The 20,098-nt window shown below is 36.7% G+C and overlaps 1 protein-coding gene across 2 annotated transcripts in view; it reads right to left on the reverse strand.

Annotated features, from left to right (window-relative positions):
- Positions 1-20,098, reverse strand: part of LOC106671122 (retinal homeobox protein Rx1-like) — a 113,530-nt gene that overhangs the window by 67,636 nt on the left and 25,796 nt on the right. For both annotated transcript variants that reach the window (XM_014401959.2, XM_024226707.1), the window contains one exon: positions 10,484-10,740. In XM_014401959.2, coding sequence (XP_014257445.1) covers positions 10,484-10,740 — 257 coding nt within the window. The remainder of the gene's footprint in view (positions 1-10,483; positions 10,741-20,098) is intronic.

Genomic DNA, 20,098 nt, shown 5'->3' on the forward strand with positions numbered 1-20,098 from the left:
AGTAGAAACAACTCCTGAAAATTTCGGCATTTACCGCCAGTTACAGTTATATACAGGGTGAATTGCTACTCGTGCTACAAACTTCTCCAGTAGATTCTTCACCCTAAAATGAACAAAAAAGTTCATATTGTCCATGGTCCGATTCTCAACNGGACCATGGACAATATGAACTTTTTTGTTCATTTTAGGGTGAAGAATCTACTGGAGAAGTTTGTAGCACGAGTAGCAATTCACCCTGTATATATATCTATATATTTGCAGGACATGTGCGTGGACGTCCTCAAAAGCACTTGCTGAAACTTGCAGATTCAAAAATGAAAATAAATAAAATGTATATAAATTGCAAATCGCCTGACGCGAGAGGATTTCCTTTGCAAGAGGATTTCCTTTGCAAGAGGATTTCCTTTGCAAGAGGATATACGCGGTGATTTCCTTCTTAAACTTAGAAGTATCGTAAAAACAACCATTTTCATTCATTTTTAATAAATAATAAAGAAGGGATTAAGTTGTTTAGATGAACGAAAGCAATGGAAAAGTAGTAAGTAGAAAATTTGATCGGGAAAGCTAGTTGAAAAAGGGAATTTAACTCGTGGCCAAGTTTGACCAAGGGGAGCAGCAAATAAAACGTTAAATTGAATGCAAAACGTAGAATTGGATTTCGAGCCGGGTTATAGCACCCCTCTACAATGGGTCCCTGATTTGAGTTGTATGGGAAAGGGAATTGTCCAATTGCCGACTGGAAACGTAGATTTGACTTTCAAATCTCGGTTATGGTTGGTGGAGAGGGCCAGTGGGCCCACTCACAATAACTTGTTACAGCCAATTCAAGGAGCGGAATTCAATTTGGGCAATTCCCCTTCTATCGGATGTCGTCACAAATACAGCAGGACCTGGGAAGATACATATACATTATACATATGCACTTCCGGTCGTACTTTTCTACAAACACTCGCCTTTCTCTTAATAACAACTATACAATAAGAAAATACAATGGCAGGCAAAAATTTCCACCCAATTGATTTTTTTTTTTTCCTTTTCACAATAAAATAATATTCTGCCCTTAATTTTTCCCATTGTTTTACCAATAAATATGTGTTTATGCTATGTTTTAAATTGGGAATATCAATTAGAGGTAAATACCCTTAATCCTTAATCCAAAACAAGGATTTTTCAATGTTTAAATTTTAGGAAATTTAAAATGTTTATTTAGTTTCATTTGATTTCTAAAGCAATAAACTGTTTAGCTTTCATCTTTGTTTTCTTAACTTCAATTTTTAAAGTTAAAAATGTGACTTAATGCTGAGAATGTTGCGCGTGGTGTGGCACTTATGGTATTGATGGATGTTCCATCAGGTATGCGGCTGTCGCCAGCTGAGTTCCCTATGAAATTCTGCGAGACGCCGTTTTACGTTAAACTGGGTCCTACCATAGAAGGTCCGGTGCTGGACGCCCTAGGATGAGCATATTTTTTTACTTCGAGAATTTTGCGAAATCAGCACCTTACTGTTGTTCAAGTGATTCATCAGCTCCAAAAAGTTCGATACGTCCAAATTTCTGAAGGCCCTGCTCGAAGAAGATAAAATCAATATGGACTGATGGCTTTTCGCCCCGTAAGAATACCAGAATTGACCAGAATATATAGAGTTGCACGGCTCCCATTTGCTCGAGAACACAGCCATTGGTCTTTGGAAGATTGGTCTGCTGTACTTTTTATACATGAGTTTAGATTTGCTCTACGATCTCCAGATGGGCGTGAAAGAGTGTAGAGAAGGCGAAATGAAAGGTACGAAGCCTGTAATTTTTCCCAAAGCCAACCTGTTCAACGTAGTAAATGATGGTGTGGGCGGGAATCTCAATGGAGAGTCGCACAGACTTAGTTGTTGTTCGCGGAGGGTCGTTGAAGGCCACTCGCTATGTGGAGGAAATTGTGGAACATCAAGCGATTAAATCAGAGATAATCCTATTCTAATGCACGATAATGCTCGTCCTCATGTCGCTCGCATAATACAAACGTACCTTCAACAGCATAACATCAGGGTCTTATCCTGGCCAGCTCGTTCTCCAGACTTGAACCCATCGAACATTGATGAGATAACTTTAAAAGACGAATAAGAACACATCCATCACTTCCTTCACTTCACGATCGTGATAGGTCTGTTCCTGAAGAATGGGCTAACCTCCAGCAAAGAGACATTTCCGGACTGGTAGAAAGTCTGCCGAGGGTCTTCGAGATGTAATTGAGGGAAGAGGAGGAAATACGAGATATTGAAATGTTAATTAAAAATCTAAAACAAATTTTATCTGTCCGTCTTTTTGCTATTTTTAGTTTTCGTTATCAATTTACATTTTTAGACAAATACTCAATTATTAAACGTTAAAAAACTTGAAACTTTGATTAATACATAAAAATATATACAAATCAAGTTATATTACAAGTGGAATTTTTTTTCATATCAGTGAATTAATTTAAATAGATATTCAACCGTTCAGTACTTTACAATAGGCGGACTTAAAAGCTTTGGTTTAGTAGGAGGAGTAACCCACTTATACAAAAATTTCCGATTATAACACGGCAATATTAGAAATTAAACGGATAAGCAATAAGAAAAAACAAAGAGCTGAAATTTGTGGTAGTTAAGAATACATAATAAGGTAGTGTGAATGAGCGAATGTGATGAATTACCGTGAATGGAGTGGTCGTACATAAGAAAACTATGGCACCTGGACATGTAAAAACTAGTTAAAACAACAACTTTTTCGATATGTTTGATACTGCACCAGGTTTAAAGAGTTGTTTTGCATTACGTATACAATTTTTGGAGCGAAAGGGGTAATAGATCTAGTAGAAATAGTCGAAAACATGGAAACCCCAACTCGCAATTTAGACCTTGATAGGTACCTGGAAACGTAGTTAAAACAATTACTTTTTCTGTGGAATAGTGTGAACGAAATCTGGTGTGTGAATTTAATTCATGAGACAATTCATTCAGGTTTTTAGTTGAGATAAAAAAGTCACTGGCACGAGCGGGATTCGAACCCACGATCTTCGGCTAGATACGCCGCTGCTCTACCACTTGAGCTATCGTGACCTCGATCCACTCGGACACCAACTTCCCATCTCAACCCCACCTTTTGAATTTTCCCTCCTTTTTGCCATTTTTCAAATGCCCACGGAGAGCTTTAGTGGGTTCGAATCCCGCTCGTGCCAGTGACTTTTTTATCTCAACTAAAAACCTTAATTAATTGTGAGATATTAATTGGTCAAGTGGACCGCGAAACTAGTGAATTTAATTTATTAGCATGAATATAGAGGATGAATACCTATTACCCTGAGGAATATCCAGTATTCTGGTGTAGTGTGAAAGGTCATTTATTAGCGTGAATGGAGAGGCATATTCCCAACTATGACGACAAATATCGTCTGGGGTAGTGTAAATGTTGACCAGACTATCATGTTTTCATCTTGTTTTCTGTATTTGTGTTTGTTCTTTGTGTTATTTTATCCACAATTGACGAGGCCCTGAAGTACAGAGGGGCTAGCAATAGGATAAAGAAAATAAATAGACCGTTATCATTAAATCATACAACATCATAATTTGGCTGGAGAAAAAGGAACATAAATCAACAATCTCAATTAATTATTCTTTTTATATAAGATCTTGGTTGAGATGAAAAAGTTAATGTCGATAGTGGGATTAGAACCCACGGCCTTAGGCTAAAAGTATATGGATTAGTATACACAATAATAAGTTTAAAACGCGAAAAAGACGAGAAAAGAAAAGCAGACCAAAATAAATAAATGTATTCCATCTGAGGGGTTTTGTGTAAAATACGATGACGAAAAAACGTGTTTGACGTTAATTTAATTTTTTTTAAATAATGTACTATCTATCACATTATAATAAAATGTAATGGAAAAAATTAACCCAAGGTAGTACAATTAAATTGAAATGGATACACCTAGGTTATTGGAAATTTTCCATCTACTTTCGCCCACATTGTTCTTTTTATATTTCTGCGTGTTCACGCAGTCCATGCTTGTGTGGAAGACGACTTGTGCCCATAGATTGTATTGTATTAGAATCGTAAAGGGGAACGCAAGCGCAAACTCATCCCCTAAGTTTTCGCGTTTAAGTTATTGCGCACTCTATAAAAGGGGGGCTTCTCTCCCCCTTTTTAGGGGTCGGGAGTCCACTCCCGAACTGTTCTAAGGGAAAAACTAAATCCCTTTGATTCCTACAGGAAATCCATCTTCTTCTCCTGTTCGAGATTATCCCATTTTTCCTTCGAGGGAGCTCAACCAGCCGTTTGGAAAAAACAATGTACCTTTAGAAACGAACGACGACATATCCGGGTCCTCATTTGAACGAGAAATAATTCGGGGGACTCGACTTCCTTCGAAATCGTTCGAGCAAACGAGATAATCTGGCGTTATTCGCTATGGCAGATCAACAGAGGAGCCGCTCAAATGGAATCTGTAGACCATAGGACCATATCCACGTCTATGAAATTTCTCCACCGCTGCTGTATTTATGTTTTAAAATGAGTATCTTTTAGGTTGAACATAAGTGTTTTAGATACAGATTATTAACTGTGAACAATTTTCAATATTTGTCGGGTGGGGTAGATGTAGATGTATGTAACGGATGTGTAATATTCTGCGCCCTTTTAGAGCTAATGTATCCTATTGTATGTATAGTTACTGTAAGTATTTAAAAAAAATTCAACTGAACAGCTAAAAAAAGTGGAAATCAATATCATGAAAAAATTGTCTCAGTGGATGACAGCAATGGAATGAAAAACATGGCTGGGGTGAGAAGTCACGAGCTCAAATATAGCGCGAGATAGAATGAGCGGAAACGATACCACAGGTCAAGGCGTGTTCATGTTGTCTGATTTATGGAAATGATCAAATAAACATCATCATACACCACGGTGTGACCTGACCACAAACCTCCTGTACGACGGCCCTTAGGCACGGCAACACGTTTAATCCACAAGGAATCGAGTACTCTGAGGTAGTGTGAATAATTTATTAGCATGATTGGAGAAGTTTAGCCTCAATTACACCGAGGGATATCGACTACCCTGACGTTGTGTGGATGTAATTTATTAGAACAGTAGAGGATTAAAATTAAAACGCGAGAAAGAGAAAAATAATTGAGGCATGGCGATGACTAATGTAAAATAACCTCCTCTACGCCTGATAAAATTCTTAATTGAAGATAAGGTGTGAGCAAGTGCACGAATGAAGAACAGTAAGAATTGAAGGAAAAAGATCGCTGTTTAAGGTCTAGAAAAGGATGGTACACTCCTTTAAAAGAATGTATGAAATCACTAGATAAATTGTTCTAAAATCATTGAAACGGTTGACGCAACTACTCTGAATGTCCGCCTATGGAAGTTGCAAGTTGTAGTCTTAATTCCTAAGTAGGAAGCCGACAGCTTTACTTCGTTATGGGTGAACCTGTTTAAACCACTCCAAAAAGTGAATTGATATACTCACCCCATCTCAAATCATTTCGACATCCCCTTTATATTCTACCGTTTTTCCAGATGTGATTGAATTGTATAAATCGGTTTAGACATAAATTCAAATATATATTATGTCTTAAGAATCTGAAGTTGTATAAATCCGAAATCAGAATATTTGAAAGTATCAAACTATATATGTATATGAGTGTTTATATAATTGTATATACAGGGTGTCCTTGTCGGGAGGCGTCGGTGGCCGCAAGGTTTAGTCACACGGTGCTCATCACTGTAAGGTAAAGGTCCCGGGTTCGAATCCAGGGGCCCTGCATTCGAACTCGACATACTTACAAATGGGCTTTTTTTCAAAAACACCGGCACCCTAAGGGTTTATATGACCTTTGCTGTTGCGAACCCTCGTAAAAAAAACAAACAAAAAAAACAGGGTGTCCTTATTAGATGGCCCGGCGGAATTTCTCTTGAACCAATTACACTATCAAACAAAAAAAAAAAAAATACGTTTTTAATATTTTTAGACTAGTTTCAAACTTTTACCTTTTTTGTTGAAAAATTATACACGGTACCTCAGGCCGAGTTCGATTTCAAAATTTCAAATAAGACCCTATACATCCTGACACATCATTTTAAAGGATTTTTACGCTGAAAACAAATTTTAAATTGATCAAAAACTGATTGAGTTTTGGCGAAAATTTTTGAAAAACGTATTTCATTTGTTTAGTTGTTAATGCCAATAATTTGCTTCTTCTCTAAAGTAAACATTATTGCCATCATTGTTTACATTCTGTCACTATTTGTCAAAATCGCTTTACGAGAGCAAAACTTAATTGTTGGAAATAATTAATTTTACAATAGTTCCTATTTGTTATATTCGGTATTCCATTCAAAATGAACCGAAGAGCACATTTTTCAGATCAACAGCGAGTTGATATGTACGACTGCTTTATTGACAGTGGTGGTACTGCGCGTCGTGCAGTTGTTTGTACTCCCAGAAATTTCCTGATTGTCCCAGAGTAAACCCAAAAACGTTTATTCATGTTACTAGCAATACGAGGAGATACGGATCAGTTGGTGTTCCATCACCAAGAAACCGGCAACTTAATATTTTACAGTATGATCGCGAAATTCGATTTCCTATCGCCGAAATATTGGAAGGGTTTTAGGTTTCTGAAACAATAAAATTACATTCAATTCACTAGTTTCGTGGTCCGCTTGACCAATTAATATATTACAATTAATTAAGGTTTTCAGTTGAGATAAAAAGTCAATGGCACGAGCGGGATTCGAACCCACGATCTTCGGCTTGATTCGCCGCTGCTCTACCACTTGAGCTATCGTGACCTCGATCCACTCGGACATCAAGGAGGGAAAATTCAAAAGGTGTGGTTGAGATGGGAAGTTAGTGCCCGAGAGGATCAAAGTCAAGATAGCTCAAGTGGTAGAGTAGCGGCGTATTTAGCTGAAGGTCGTGGGTTCGAATCCCGCTCGTACCACTGACTTTTTTATCTCAACTGAAAACTTTAATTAATTGTAATATATTAATTGGTCAAACGGACCACGAAATTAGTGAATTTAATGAATTAAATGAAGTATACTTCACTAAAGCTCTCCGTGGCCATTTCATTTGTTGCCGAGAATCAAATTGATTACACGACATTTGAAAAATGGCAAAAAGGAGGGAAAATTCAAAAGGTGTGGTTAAGATGGGAAGTTGATGTCCGAGTGAATCGAGGTCACGATAGCTCAAGTGGTAAACCACTAACCATTGGAATTTTCGAACATGTGCAGAGGAATATCCGAGAATTTCGTACATTTGTTATCATCAGGGGTTTCACAGTATCAATGTTTGGTGTAGACTTCTCGGCCTTATTTCTAGGAAAATAATTTAATTGGTGCGCAGTTCCTCAATTTTTTGAGGGAAGTTTTACCAACACTATTAGATGATGTTCCTCTGCAACAACGACAAAGAATGATCCTCCAGCTTGATGGATGCCCCGCACACAATTATTTGCAGGTGAGACGTTATTTGAATCGTCCCTTTCGGGATAGGTGGATAGGCCCGATCTGTCTGACTCCTCACCCGATTTAACTCCACGTGACTATTTTCTGTGGGGTCATTTAAAAAACAGTGTCTACGCGCAATCATAACCCAGCAATCTCAGGTGATGAAATGAAAGTATAGAAAATGCTTGTTAATCCATCTCCACTGATTCTATCGCTCTGAGCACTGGTGAAGGAAGGTTAAAAAGAGCAAATCTTTGCATCTTTACGGAAGGGAAGAGGTTCGAACATGAACTGTGATTAATAAATAGCAAACTTAATACTAAACAAATTGTTTGTACTTACTGTTTTTTCCAAACTTTTTGTCATATCTTTATGATTTTTTGACCAATTTAAAATCCGATTGCACCTTTGTTTTCAGCGTAAAGAATCGTTTAAAATGATGTGTCAGGATGTATAGGGTCGAATTTGAAATTTTGAAGTTGAACCGGGTCTGATGTACCCTGTATAATTTTTCTCCAAAAAAAGATGAAAATTTGAAACAGGACTAAATAATATTAAACACGTATTTTTTTATAGCGTCATTGGTTCGAGAGAAATTCATTCGTGCCATCTAAAAAGCATACCCTGTATACCTGATGATAGTGATCTAATCATGGTAAGCTCGGCAGTAAAACGATTCTGTAAGACCCACCCGTTCACTTCCTGTCATTATGATACTGGTCGATGATTCCATTAAACGAAAAATCATTTTAGCTTAATTATATTTATGCTGTACCTTATCTCTCAATAATATTTCTCATGATTATACATATTTTTCAGAGTTGAGGTTTGGTGGTACTTTTCATGATGGTATTCTTGGATTTAGCAAATTCAGAGTTTTGCCCTTAGATTACATAATTAATTATTACGTAAAGATTATAATTTGAATCTACATAAGGAGACATTTATTCATTACACCTTATCATTGCCTCATCGGCCGGTGACGAACCTTTAGTTTGTCCGTTACCCATTGACAAAATGATAGGATTTTCAAAATCGAGGTTTGGTGGTACTTTTCACGATGGTATTCTTAGCTTTAGCAAATTCTGATTTTTTGCCCTTGGTTTACATAAGTAATTATTATGTAAAGAATATGATTTGCAAAGTAGACATTTATTCATGAAATTTTAAAATTTCCTCATTGGCCGGTGATGAATGGCGACCCCATGTTATTTATGCTGAGTTCCATAGAAATAATTGTAGAAATTTGTGCCTAATCACATGTCGAGAAAGGCCTCTTATTACATCTTCTATGTGGACTATTTGTTAAATTTATGATCTGTTATATGACTGTAGTGCAAAAATAATAGTAATAATAATATTTTCCGTATAAGATAATCTCCAGTCTTCCTACAGTGTAAACAAAACTATGTTTCACATTCCAAATGATTGTTATTGAAATGTTAAACTTTATTGTACATTTTTCCGAATAAAATTGTTTACTGTAAAGCAGGCGAGTAAAATAATCGAAAATCAGTTAGAACCACTTAAAATAATTATTTTGCTTCATTTGCTAGCAATCGTAAAAGCTAGTTTTTCCTAACTATTTCGATTTTGTAAAATATAATACTATAAATAAGTAAAGAGAGAGGAACAGTTGGCGAGAAAACGAGCACCCAATATAAACTTTGTGGCTTTGAAGTTAACGCGAGTGAACGAACAGCCGATATGAACGCTGAGGCTTTCAAGACAATGTAGGTGAATGAATAGCCAATATGAGCACAGAGGTTTTGAATTTAGCGTCTTATCTTATGAACAGCAAATATGAGCTCTGAGTCTTATAGTTTAGCAAGGGTGAATGAACAGCCCATATGATCGCTGATGCTCTGCGGTGAGCGTGAGTGAACGAACAGCCAATATGAACGATGACGCTATGAATTCAATGGAGGTGAATGAACAGCCAATATGATCGCTGTGCTCTACGGTGAGCGTGAGTGAACGAACAGCCAATATGAACGCTGACGCTTTGAATTCAATGTAGGTGAATGAACAGCCAATATGATCGCTGATGCTCTACGGTGAGCGTGAGTGAACGAACAGCCAATATGAACGTCGAGGCTTTGAAGTCAATGTAAGTGAACGAACAGCCAATATGAACGCTGACGCTTTGAAGTCAATGTAGGTGAATGAACAGCCAATATGGGCACAGAAGTTTTGAATTTAGCGTCTTGTCGTATGAACAGCAAATATGAGCTCTGAGTCTTACAGTTTAGCAAGAGTGGATGAACAGCCAATATGATCGCTGATGCTCTACGATGAGCGTGAGTGTACGAACAGCCAATATGAACGTCGAGGCTTTGAAGTCAATGTAAGTGAATGAACAGCCAATATGAGCACAGAAGCTTTTAAGTTACCGTCTTGTCTTAAGAACAGGTAATATGAGCTCTGAGTCTCATTGTTTATCGAGAGTGAATAAACAGCTACTATGATCGCTGATGCTCTGTGGTGAGCGTGAGTGAACGAACGGCCAATATGAGCGTTTTGGTTCTGAGGTAAGTGTGAAGGAACATGATGATGATGTACGATCAATCTCTGAGGCTAGCATGAGTGAAGAGTGAACGAAAAGCCGATACGAGCACTGAAGATCTAAGGTGTAGTAAAAAAATCAAGTCAGTTATCAGAAAACCGTCATTTTTTTTTTATATGGTGTCACTCAAGTATCAGTATTTTAAACTCTACTTAACTGTCAGATTTGACATTTAACTTTAACCCATTGACTCGAGAACAAAGGGCCCATTTTATGTACTTTTTTCGTATTAGGTTCGAAGAAAATTTCAAAGGTAATGCGGGGATTCGAACAAAGAGGCTATAACATTGAAAATAAAAAAATATATCTCAATAAGTTATTGTGAGATATCGTTTTGAGTTCTGAGAATGAAAACACACATCCTTAAAACAACGACAGAACTGCAGTCAAATTATACAATCTGACTTATCCTATGGTACTTACTTGTACTCTAACTTCCGGTAGGTTGACTTTCATGGCGAGTTCTTCCCTGCTGTAAACGTCCGGATAGTGACTTTTCTCGAACGCCCTTTCTAATTCGTGCAGCTGGTAAGTGGTGAATGTCGTTCGGTTCCTGCGGTGTTTTTTCTTATCAGGGCCGACGGAGGAGTTGCCGTGCTCGTCCTCGCCATCCTCACCGGAGGTGGATCTCAACTCGTTCACGGATCGACATGAGCCTTGTTCCACTCGGCCTTTGACACCTGGAAATATTAAAAAATATCGTTCATTCAAATAAAACAGGAATTTTCCTATTAAATTTATCACGTCTTGACCGAGCACTATAGTCCAGATTAACAGTAAAATTAGAATAATCTAAGTGTGTGTGTTTTTTTCCCCTTTTCATCAAAATATTTACCCGTAACGACCTGTGAATTAACCTAACAAACAAAAAATCAAAAAGTTTTTTAATAAAGCAAAATTTCTACCGCCCTCCCTGAAATCCCCAGTTTTGGAAGGTATAGCATATGGAATGACAAACACGCTTAACGGGAGAGCGACTGTTTTTCTTAGCTAAATATTGGGTTGTCCGGAAAATAATGCAGGATTTTAAGTTTTCATTAAAAAAAATCTATATAAAATATTCTGTTTACGTTTACAGGATAACTCATTTGTATGAATGTCAACACTTATTAATCCTCTTCCAAATGATATTGTTTGTTTACCTCTGTAGCATTCCGCTACTTGGAAATAATTCAGTCATCCTTATAATGTCAAAGCGAGAATTTCGTACGATTTTCTTTTACGAGTTTAAACTCGGCCGAAGCGGAGCCCAAACGGCTAGAAACATTAACCAAGTCTGGGGCGAGGGTTGTGTTAATGAGTGCACTGTGCAAAGGTGGTTTAAAAAATTTCGGGAGGGAGATTTCAGCCTTGAAGATGAAGAAGGTCGTGGAAGGCCTTCCTCTCTTAATGATGATGTTCTGCGATCAGTGGTGGAAGAAAACCCCAAAACAACTGTTCGAGAACTTGCAGAGCAACTCAAAGTCAGTAAAACGACCGTCGCTGACCACCTCAAGGCGATTGGAAAAGTGAAAAAACTCGAAAATTGGGTTCCACACTCATTAAACGATCGCCAAAAAATCAGCGCTTTGATGTTTGTGCATCACTTCTTTGTCGAAACAAAAATGACCCATTTCTGGCCAGAATTGTTACATGTGACGAAAAGTGGATTCTCTACGATAACACTAGACGTTCTGGACAGTGGCTCGACAAAGGAGAAGCTCCAAAGCCCCCAACTCATCAAAAAAAGGTAATGGTTACGGTATGGTGGGCTTCATTTGGTTTAATACACTACAGCTTCTTAAATCCTGGCGAAACCATCAATGCTGAATCATACTGTAACCAAATTAATACCATGCATCAGAAATTGGCAGTAATGAAGCCCTCTTTGGTCAATCGGAAAGGGCCCATTTTGTTGCATGACAACGCTCGACCACATGTGTCACGTGTAACGTCACAAAAATTATTGGAGCTTGGCTATGAAACTTTGCCTCACCCACCCTACTCTCCGGACCTCTCGCCTACTGACTACCATTTTTTTAGACACCTGGACCACTACTTACAACACATAATATTCAAAAATCAAACGGAACTGGAAAATGCATTTATTGACTTTATCAATTCTAAAAATTCTGAATTCTACTCAGACGGAATTAATAAGTTACCAACACGTTGGGAGAAATGTATTGAGAGTATGGGAAATTATTTTGATTAAAGAACATTGCTTTAAAGTAACTAGTTTCTTTTTTTTTGTTTAATACCAAAATCCTGCATTATTTTCCGGACAACCCAATATTATTCATGTTTTATTAAAAGACAACCTTTTGTGCATAAAATGAAACTTGTTCTATAAAATTCCGAGCTTTAAAAATGTTCGACATAATTTTTTGAAAGTTGCAAATCGAATTATACCTTATACCCAAAGCTGTCCCAAGTCCTGGATAGACAGAACATTCCTCATCATCTTTCAACTACACTAAGAAAAAAACGGGTTGTAATAAAAAAATGGTACCGAAAAATGGCAACCTTTTTGGCCTCTTCTTGAACAATTAATTGACCTTAAAAATTTGCTAAATTGTTTTAATGTTTTAGAGTTTGATTCCCAAAAAGAAAGTACAGAATCTTCTGAATAAGAAATGTTGAACAAAATTAATATACGTGGAATAGAATTGAAAATTTAAAAAAAGGAAGTCCTGGGCGGATCATTCTGTATTATCGTCCATCACATACTAAGAAAAAACGGTTTGACATAAACCTAATAGATTTTTAAAAAATGGTACAGAAAAATGGCAACCTTTTTGGCTTCTCCTTGAACAACAAAGTGACTTTAAAAATTTGCTGGTTTGATGTTTCGTTTTCCAGTAAGACATTTAAAAAAGTACAGTTTTTTCTCAATATTTCAAATACTTATCAAAATTAAAATACATTGAGTCGAAGTCAAGTTAAAAAAACAAAATGGAAAATGGATAAAACCAGCTGTTCGTCCGAAAATCCCTACTTAACCTCCATCATATACTAAGAAAAATAAAGCAAAGAAATTGGTTATACTAGACCAAATTCTCCTTGAACAACTAAACGATTGAAGAATTGCTGATATATCGTCGAATTTTTGATGTTAATGGTTAAAAAGATAGTACAGACTCTCCCGAATAAGAAATGTGTATCAAAATTAAAATGAATCGAGTAGAAGCGAAGATAAAAACAAAATAGGAAAACATCTATTTCTCAAAAAAAAACCTATTTAAATAACTTGAACTTTGCCCAAAACTGAACCAAGTCCTGGATGGATAGATTATCCTAAACGCTGTTGACGGTTAACTTAGCCTTTTATTACAAATGATCAGCAAATTACCATATCACTGTATTTGTAACCTATGTTTAAAAATTGTGAATAGATACTAATTTCTAATAATATTTTAAATTAAATAATTATGACTATTCAGAGATCGTGAGATGCGGTCTGGTATGACGTAGGTTTTAGAAAAACATTTTCTTTATCGTGCCAACGTTTCGATCTTTATTGAGATCATCTTCAGACTCTCAACACGACACACAAGAATGACACATCTACACGGAAAACAAACACTTTGAGCCTTGAAGATGATCTCAATAAAGATCGAAACGTTGGCACGATAAAGAAAATGTTTTTCTAAAGCCTGCGTCACACCAGACCGCATCTCACGATCTCCGAATAATAATTGACTAACGGTCACTAAACATTACACACTTAAATAATTATATTTTCAAAGACCTGAAGGGAAAGAATTTAGAGATGTTTTTCTTTATAATTTGCCCCCTCCATGATCGGTTTTTAATGTATAATTCGTCATAATTTTTTTTTTAAATAATAACTCCACCGTTGATCACCGGATCGTTTAGATTTACCGATTGAATTTTCCCGCTTGCCTACGGGCCAAGATTCATTTCCTTATCGTTCCCTCGCTTTTTTTTTCTTCCCCGTTATAAAAGAGGATCCTGGAAATGTTCCTAAACGGGAAATCCTTCCCAATATTGAATCATCACCAAAGTGGCATAAATCCAGGCGGATTTCAAATTAGGATGGGGTACGTAAAACTCCAAAACCCAATCGGTCACAGGTCACACGTTTAACAAAACGTTTTAAAAGCATGTATGGATGTACTTTTTTTAAATGAATTTTTACCTCAACAAAGGCTGGTTCAGAATGTTTCAACACGAGAAATCGTTTCAGTTCAACCGATGTATTAATAACTGATTAAAAAATTAAAAAATGAACTATGAAATACACTCAAAGGCAAAAAACCGGTCACTCGTATTTGATTGTTTTTCTCAAACAATATATTTTTATAGTTTTATTAATTACAACAAACTTATTTTAATTTAAATCAAATTAAACGAGATGAGAAATTCATGAGTTGTAATATAAAAGAAATAATTATGTAAGGTGGTTTGAAAGAAAATTCACCAAAACTCCTGAAAATCGTTTAGTCATAGATTAAAATGTAACTAATAATTTAATCCTTTTTTAAACAATAGTTCCTAGACACAGTAATTTGTTTTGCAATAGATTCGGATTTCGAGCTTTTAGCTCTTCATCAGGTTGAAGGAGTTCTACAACCACGTTTCTCGACATGAATTGCAAAAGTGAACCCGCCGATATCCCCTCTAACGCGATGTTCCAATGAGGAGCTGGTTTTTAATGCCGCTCAATTTTGAACGTGCGAAAAGCGGGAATTATAACACAACTAAATATTATATTAGTAAATACTGTAAGAAAATAATTATAAATTAGTGATTAAAGATAAAATATTTGATAAAATTTGAATAATAAATTAATAAAAGATTAGTGAATTGTGATTAAATTAATAACAATTAAAATAATTTATTTATTTATTTGGACTTTAATATTATTTGTGTACATATTTAAAATGAGAGGTAGATCCAAATCTATTATATTATTGATGCATTCATCTCCATGTTCAAGTTTGCATTTTTTAATTTTAAATTTTTCAAACCAATCTAGTTCTCTCCCTTTGTTGAAACTACGTAACACTGTTGTATTTAAATTTGAATTGAAATTATGTTTTGCTTCTTTTAGATGGTCCTTAATTTCCGAAAATTTGCTTATTTACGCAAGTGTTCTTTTACACTCGTTTTTATTTCTCTACCGCTTTGTTCTATATATTTAATATCACAATCATTACAATTGAGTTGGTAAACCCAGCTTTTTGCCAAGTTGTCTACCTTGTCTTTAGGTTTTGAGAGGATGTTTTTAAGTGAACCCGTACTTCTAAAAGCTGTTCTAAAACCTTTAAAAATTTTACTAACTTTTTCTGATAGTTCACCAAAGTATTCATGTGAAACGTGGTTGTAGAACTCCTTCAACCTGATGATGAGCTAAAAGCTCGAAATCCGGATCGGTGGAAAACAACTTACTATGAGTAGGAACTGTCTTTTTAAAAAGGATTGAACACCGCACTGACTCCACCATTCATCGTTTCTAATAACAATTTAATACCTAGTTTTGCTGTTGATACGTTACTGAATATTTTAAGTGTTAAAGAAGTGGAAATTTATCAAAACCACAAAAATAGTGATACCATTAAAACGTCTAAAAAGGAAAATTTTATAATTTTAGATCCATTTAAATTACACATAGTGGCATCAATCTAATCTCCGTAAATACCTCAAAATCGGAGATATCGAATAATAAGTGAGATGAGTTTGTATTGAATCCATCCCCAATTTTCTTACTTATATTGGCACAAGATCAGAATCTTGTTAGGACAGCCTGAAACAGGAAATATTCAGCTTCTCAACGGTTGTAGATAGATAAATGTGTTAGTCGGGGTGCATATACTGCGCCCTTTAAGAGATATTGTATCCACCGTTCTCTTTAAAGCACACCGGTAAGTCCTAGTTCATCAAGCAAGTTGATTAGTAGACCGTCTTTCAGTGGTTGAATTTTTTCTACGGTTACGTTATATGACCCAAAACACTTCCTCCTGCAGGCAAGTGTAGCACACAGTTTAGTAGGTGTATTGGTGTCTGCTCTGCTTCTTTGCAGAATCTTCCTTGTTGGTTTATGCCAATCTTCTTCAGCTGCCCATTTAGTTTTCCAGTGTCCTGTGAAGAATCCTGTTAGGATTCGCAGTTTTTTCCTGCTTCCTTTAACGGTGTCACTTCTTTCCTTCCAAGGTTTGTTAGGAAGTTCTTGCATGGTTTGTGTCCAATGAGTGAGTTCCATTGTTCCCTCGTTTTCTTTTTATCGTTCTGTCTGAGGTGCTCATTGATAGCGTGCATGCCCATATGTGCTGGTGCCCAGCAATGGCTGACTTTGTTTTGCATACCTAATTTGATTAGTTTGGTCGTTTAACACTATCTTTGAGCTAACGATGTTTGAACTTAGCTCTTCGATGGCTTCTTGGCTGTCTGACACGATAGCTATATTCTTGATTTTGTAGCCTTTATTCGTATTTATTTGGATACATCTTTAAGGAGGTGTTTTTCTCTCTTTCCCATTCCTTTTTGGTCCCTGAGTTTGTTTGGAAATTCTGGTTAAATAACATCCTATTCATGTCGTCTCTTGGGGCCATGAGTATCGGATTTTCTTTCGTTAGATTATTGCTATCTCTCCATTTTGGTTTTATTCCTATTGGAGGTTTCTCTTTGATAATGCTAATAATAGTTTTCTGTTCTCTCAACGGTTGTAACTTTTTACAGTTTTTCTTCACATCTCCCGTAAAACCCTTATTTCACGTACAAGAAGGGGATTTTATTTAATCATTAAAAAAATGCCTTGGCTTAATCCAGCCCCAAAATGTTTATTTTTTAATTGCCATAAAAATTAGTGTTTAAGAGACTTAAAGAGTGTTTAAACCAAATCCGAATTGTTCTGTGGTAGTGGCTTCTTTGGATTTTCGTAATTTTTATATATTTATTAGGTACTGTTTATTATTTTCTTATCTTACGTAAATCGAGTGATACATTATAATCTTGAAATACATGGACACCAAAGGCAGAAAACCATATTTAAAAATAAGGGACCTTGGTGGCCGAGTGGATAGGTTTGTCACGCTAGTGGTTCTGGGCTCGAATCCCTGCCAAACCGCGACTTTTTAATTGATTATATTATGATAAAAACTGTATTGTAAAGTGGTGGCAACTTTGAAATGACTCAATCGATCTAAATCTCCGAAGAAAAAGCATACCAATGATGAAATGCGAAACGCGTCTGACCAAACGAGAGAAGATAGGCACAGGGTAGGCAAAATGGCAGGTAACAACTTAACTACAGGTTTATTACAAAGTTAAGCAGAGAAATATCATATAATAAGTATGAATAATAATATGATGTAATAATATTGAAATTGGATAAAATCCAAGGGTGTTAGCAATAGTTAAATGGAAAACAGTACTTTTGAGAGAAAAAAATTGCTCCCAGCTTAATCCAGACCGAAAAGTTTATTTTTCGACTGCTATAATAGTTTATAGTTAAGAGATTTAAAGGGTACTTAAAACAAATCAGAATTGTTTTGTTTTTTAAATAATTTATATTTGGTCTTCTTTACTATGGTAGTAGCGCCTTTCGATTTTCTTAACCTTGTATAACATATTTTTCATATTTAATACAATACTGCTTATCATCTTCTTATCTTAGATAAACAAAGAATCCAGGGATATAATAACCTTAAAATAAACGCACAAAAAAGCAGAAAACCGTATTTTAAAGAAATTAAGTGAATTACTTTAAAATTTGTTTTTCTCTGCTTTTAGGGCCGATTGGCAAGAACGATCTGAAACGGGTCTAATATTTTTCGACCAAGTACCACCAAAAAAGTTTCATATGGCGATCCCCGCATACTATTGTGAAATTTTTTGGCCCATGGGGTACACAAAGATAAACATATTATCATATTATCACAAAATATAATGATTTTATCGAAAATATTTATGATTAAAGAATAATAATATTTAAAAAAAAAGAAGGAAGTTTGGCAATTATTCTTTGATTTGCCATAATTTAAAATCAGTTAATGGAATGAAACATAAACGGCCCTGGAAATAATTCCCTCACATTATACTGACACCCTCAACCCGGCTCAGTACAATTTGTAATTAATTCCACTTGTCTAATAATGGAGTATAATTGATTGCCGGGGATAAGCAATTATCGATTAGTTAAGTACGATAGACTTTCCATCAAAGCGCTCTTCTCCCTTTTGCCTTCGAGCCTTCCGAGTGCTTTCAACCCCATTTCAAACGGGCTAAGCCCACTCGGAGCCTTTGTTTCCTCTTTCTACCCTTCTTGGGAGTCGCTCAGAAATTCGAGAATTCTTTCCTTTCCTGCTTATATTTGGTTTTGGGCTGCTTTATTTTTTTACATTATATTTGCCAAAAAAAATTGATTGTTAATTGCATTCTGAGAATTGTCAAATTTTAGTAGGTAATCTTTTGTTTTGGTAATATAATATGCTATAGCAAGCACTTTCAAATATGGTAAAAAAAAATTTAAAAATATAAAAAATCCTGTCCTCGTATGACGTTAAACTGCAACCACATTCCTGTCCCGTGCCTTATTGGCATCACTCATCCTCTATATCTATTCTTCACTAACCTATCCTTCCCATCCCATATCCTTTGGGTCCCAAGCTTTAAGGGCGGGGGAGACGTCCCGTTCCACCTTAGTGATACCCCGTTCCACCCTACCCCACAGATCGTCTAGGGGGGGTAGCTTTCCCGTCCGCGAAAATATTAGCCGCTCCAAAACAAATAAAAGAGGACGAAGATCCGGAAGTCACGAACGCAGGTGAGTCTGCGGCTAGAGGTCATCCTCAGGCAATAACATCTTGGGACGTCAACGGAGCGAGGGGCGCTCCCAACGTATCGACACAAGTACATTAGCTGGACAAACCAACGTCATAAAGATGTTGACTTACGATCCGGCAACCCTTAAAAAGAGGAAAATGACAGTCAAGTTGAGACTAAATGAGGCAAGCCAGAATGATAGTAGGGGTAGAAATAGAGATAAACTTTCCAAAGTTTGGGATCGTTGAAAAAAAAGATGGCGATTTTAAGTATGACTCCCCAATAAAGTTATCCAAAATTATTAAAAGACAGTTGGGTCGAGTAAAAAATGTGATAAAGGCAGCCGCAGGGACGTTATTAAAAGAAGTAGAAGAGAGGCTCCAAGCCACTGTGCTAGCATAAACGGTGTGCATGGAGGAGTTTAATGTCAAAACGTACCCGCATAGAAAACTAAATAACTCCCAGGGCGTGGTCTCTAAACATTTACGCGTATACGTTGAGAAGGAAATTCAAATACAACTCGCAGACCAAGGAGTAGTAGCGAGATCAAATGCCTCCTGCCCAGTGCTCCAAGAGGAAAGAAAATTACAGGAGGAACAAGTCATGACCCACGCGGAGGAGAAAATCCGCGTTAAGAGCTCAGCACACAAGAAACAAGACATAACGTATGCGAAAGCCAACGCTAAAGCGGTGGCCAAAACAATGACGAGGGAGATGTCCTGCCAGACGCAGGAGACCCCCCCCCCATTCCAGTTCAAGGGTGCTCAAACCAATAGAGGCACCCAGCCGCCGCACCAAATTTTGCGCAATGTGAATTCTTTGATCCCGGCCAAGCCGGAAAGATCCAAGAAGGCCCCAAAACAAATGGGGGAAAATCGAGGGCCCAAATGCTGGGCACGACCATCTCCCCTAACGTATCTCCCCCTAATACAACATCTAAAGGTCACCGACCAGGAGGCCTGGGGGGATCGACTGGGAGATGGAAAAGAATAGACCATCTAGTCCAGAGAAGGACAATTCAAGTCTAGCCCATGGCGACGGATATAAAGGAAAGGAAAAGAGAAAAGCCAACCAGGCTGGCCGAAAGTTCAACCGAGAAAACCACAAATCCAGTAATTAACGAAATAATAACGGAAGTCACATAACAACGTATTGTGTATGGAACAATAATTCAATAGAACTTGAGAGGCGTAAAACACCATATAGAAGGACATTACAGGAAATTACATTGCTCACAGTATTACCTGGTCCGAAATTGCCATAAAGAGAATA

This window comes from Cimex lectularius, unplaced genomic scaffold, assembly GCF_000648675.2.
Source record: "Cimex lectularius strain Harlan isolate CLEC.00 unplaced genomic scaffold, Clec_2.1 scaffold4, whole genome shotgun sequence".
Classification (NCBI taxonomy): Eukaryota; Metazoa; Arthropoda; class Insecta; order Hemiptera; family Cimicidae; genus Cimex; species Cimex lectularius.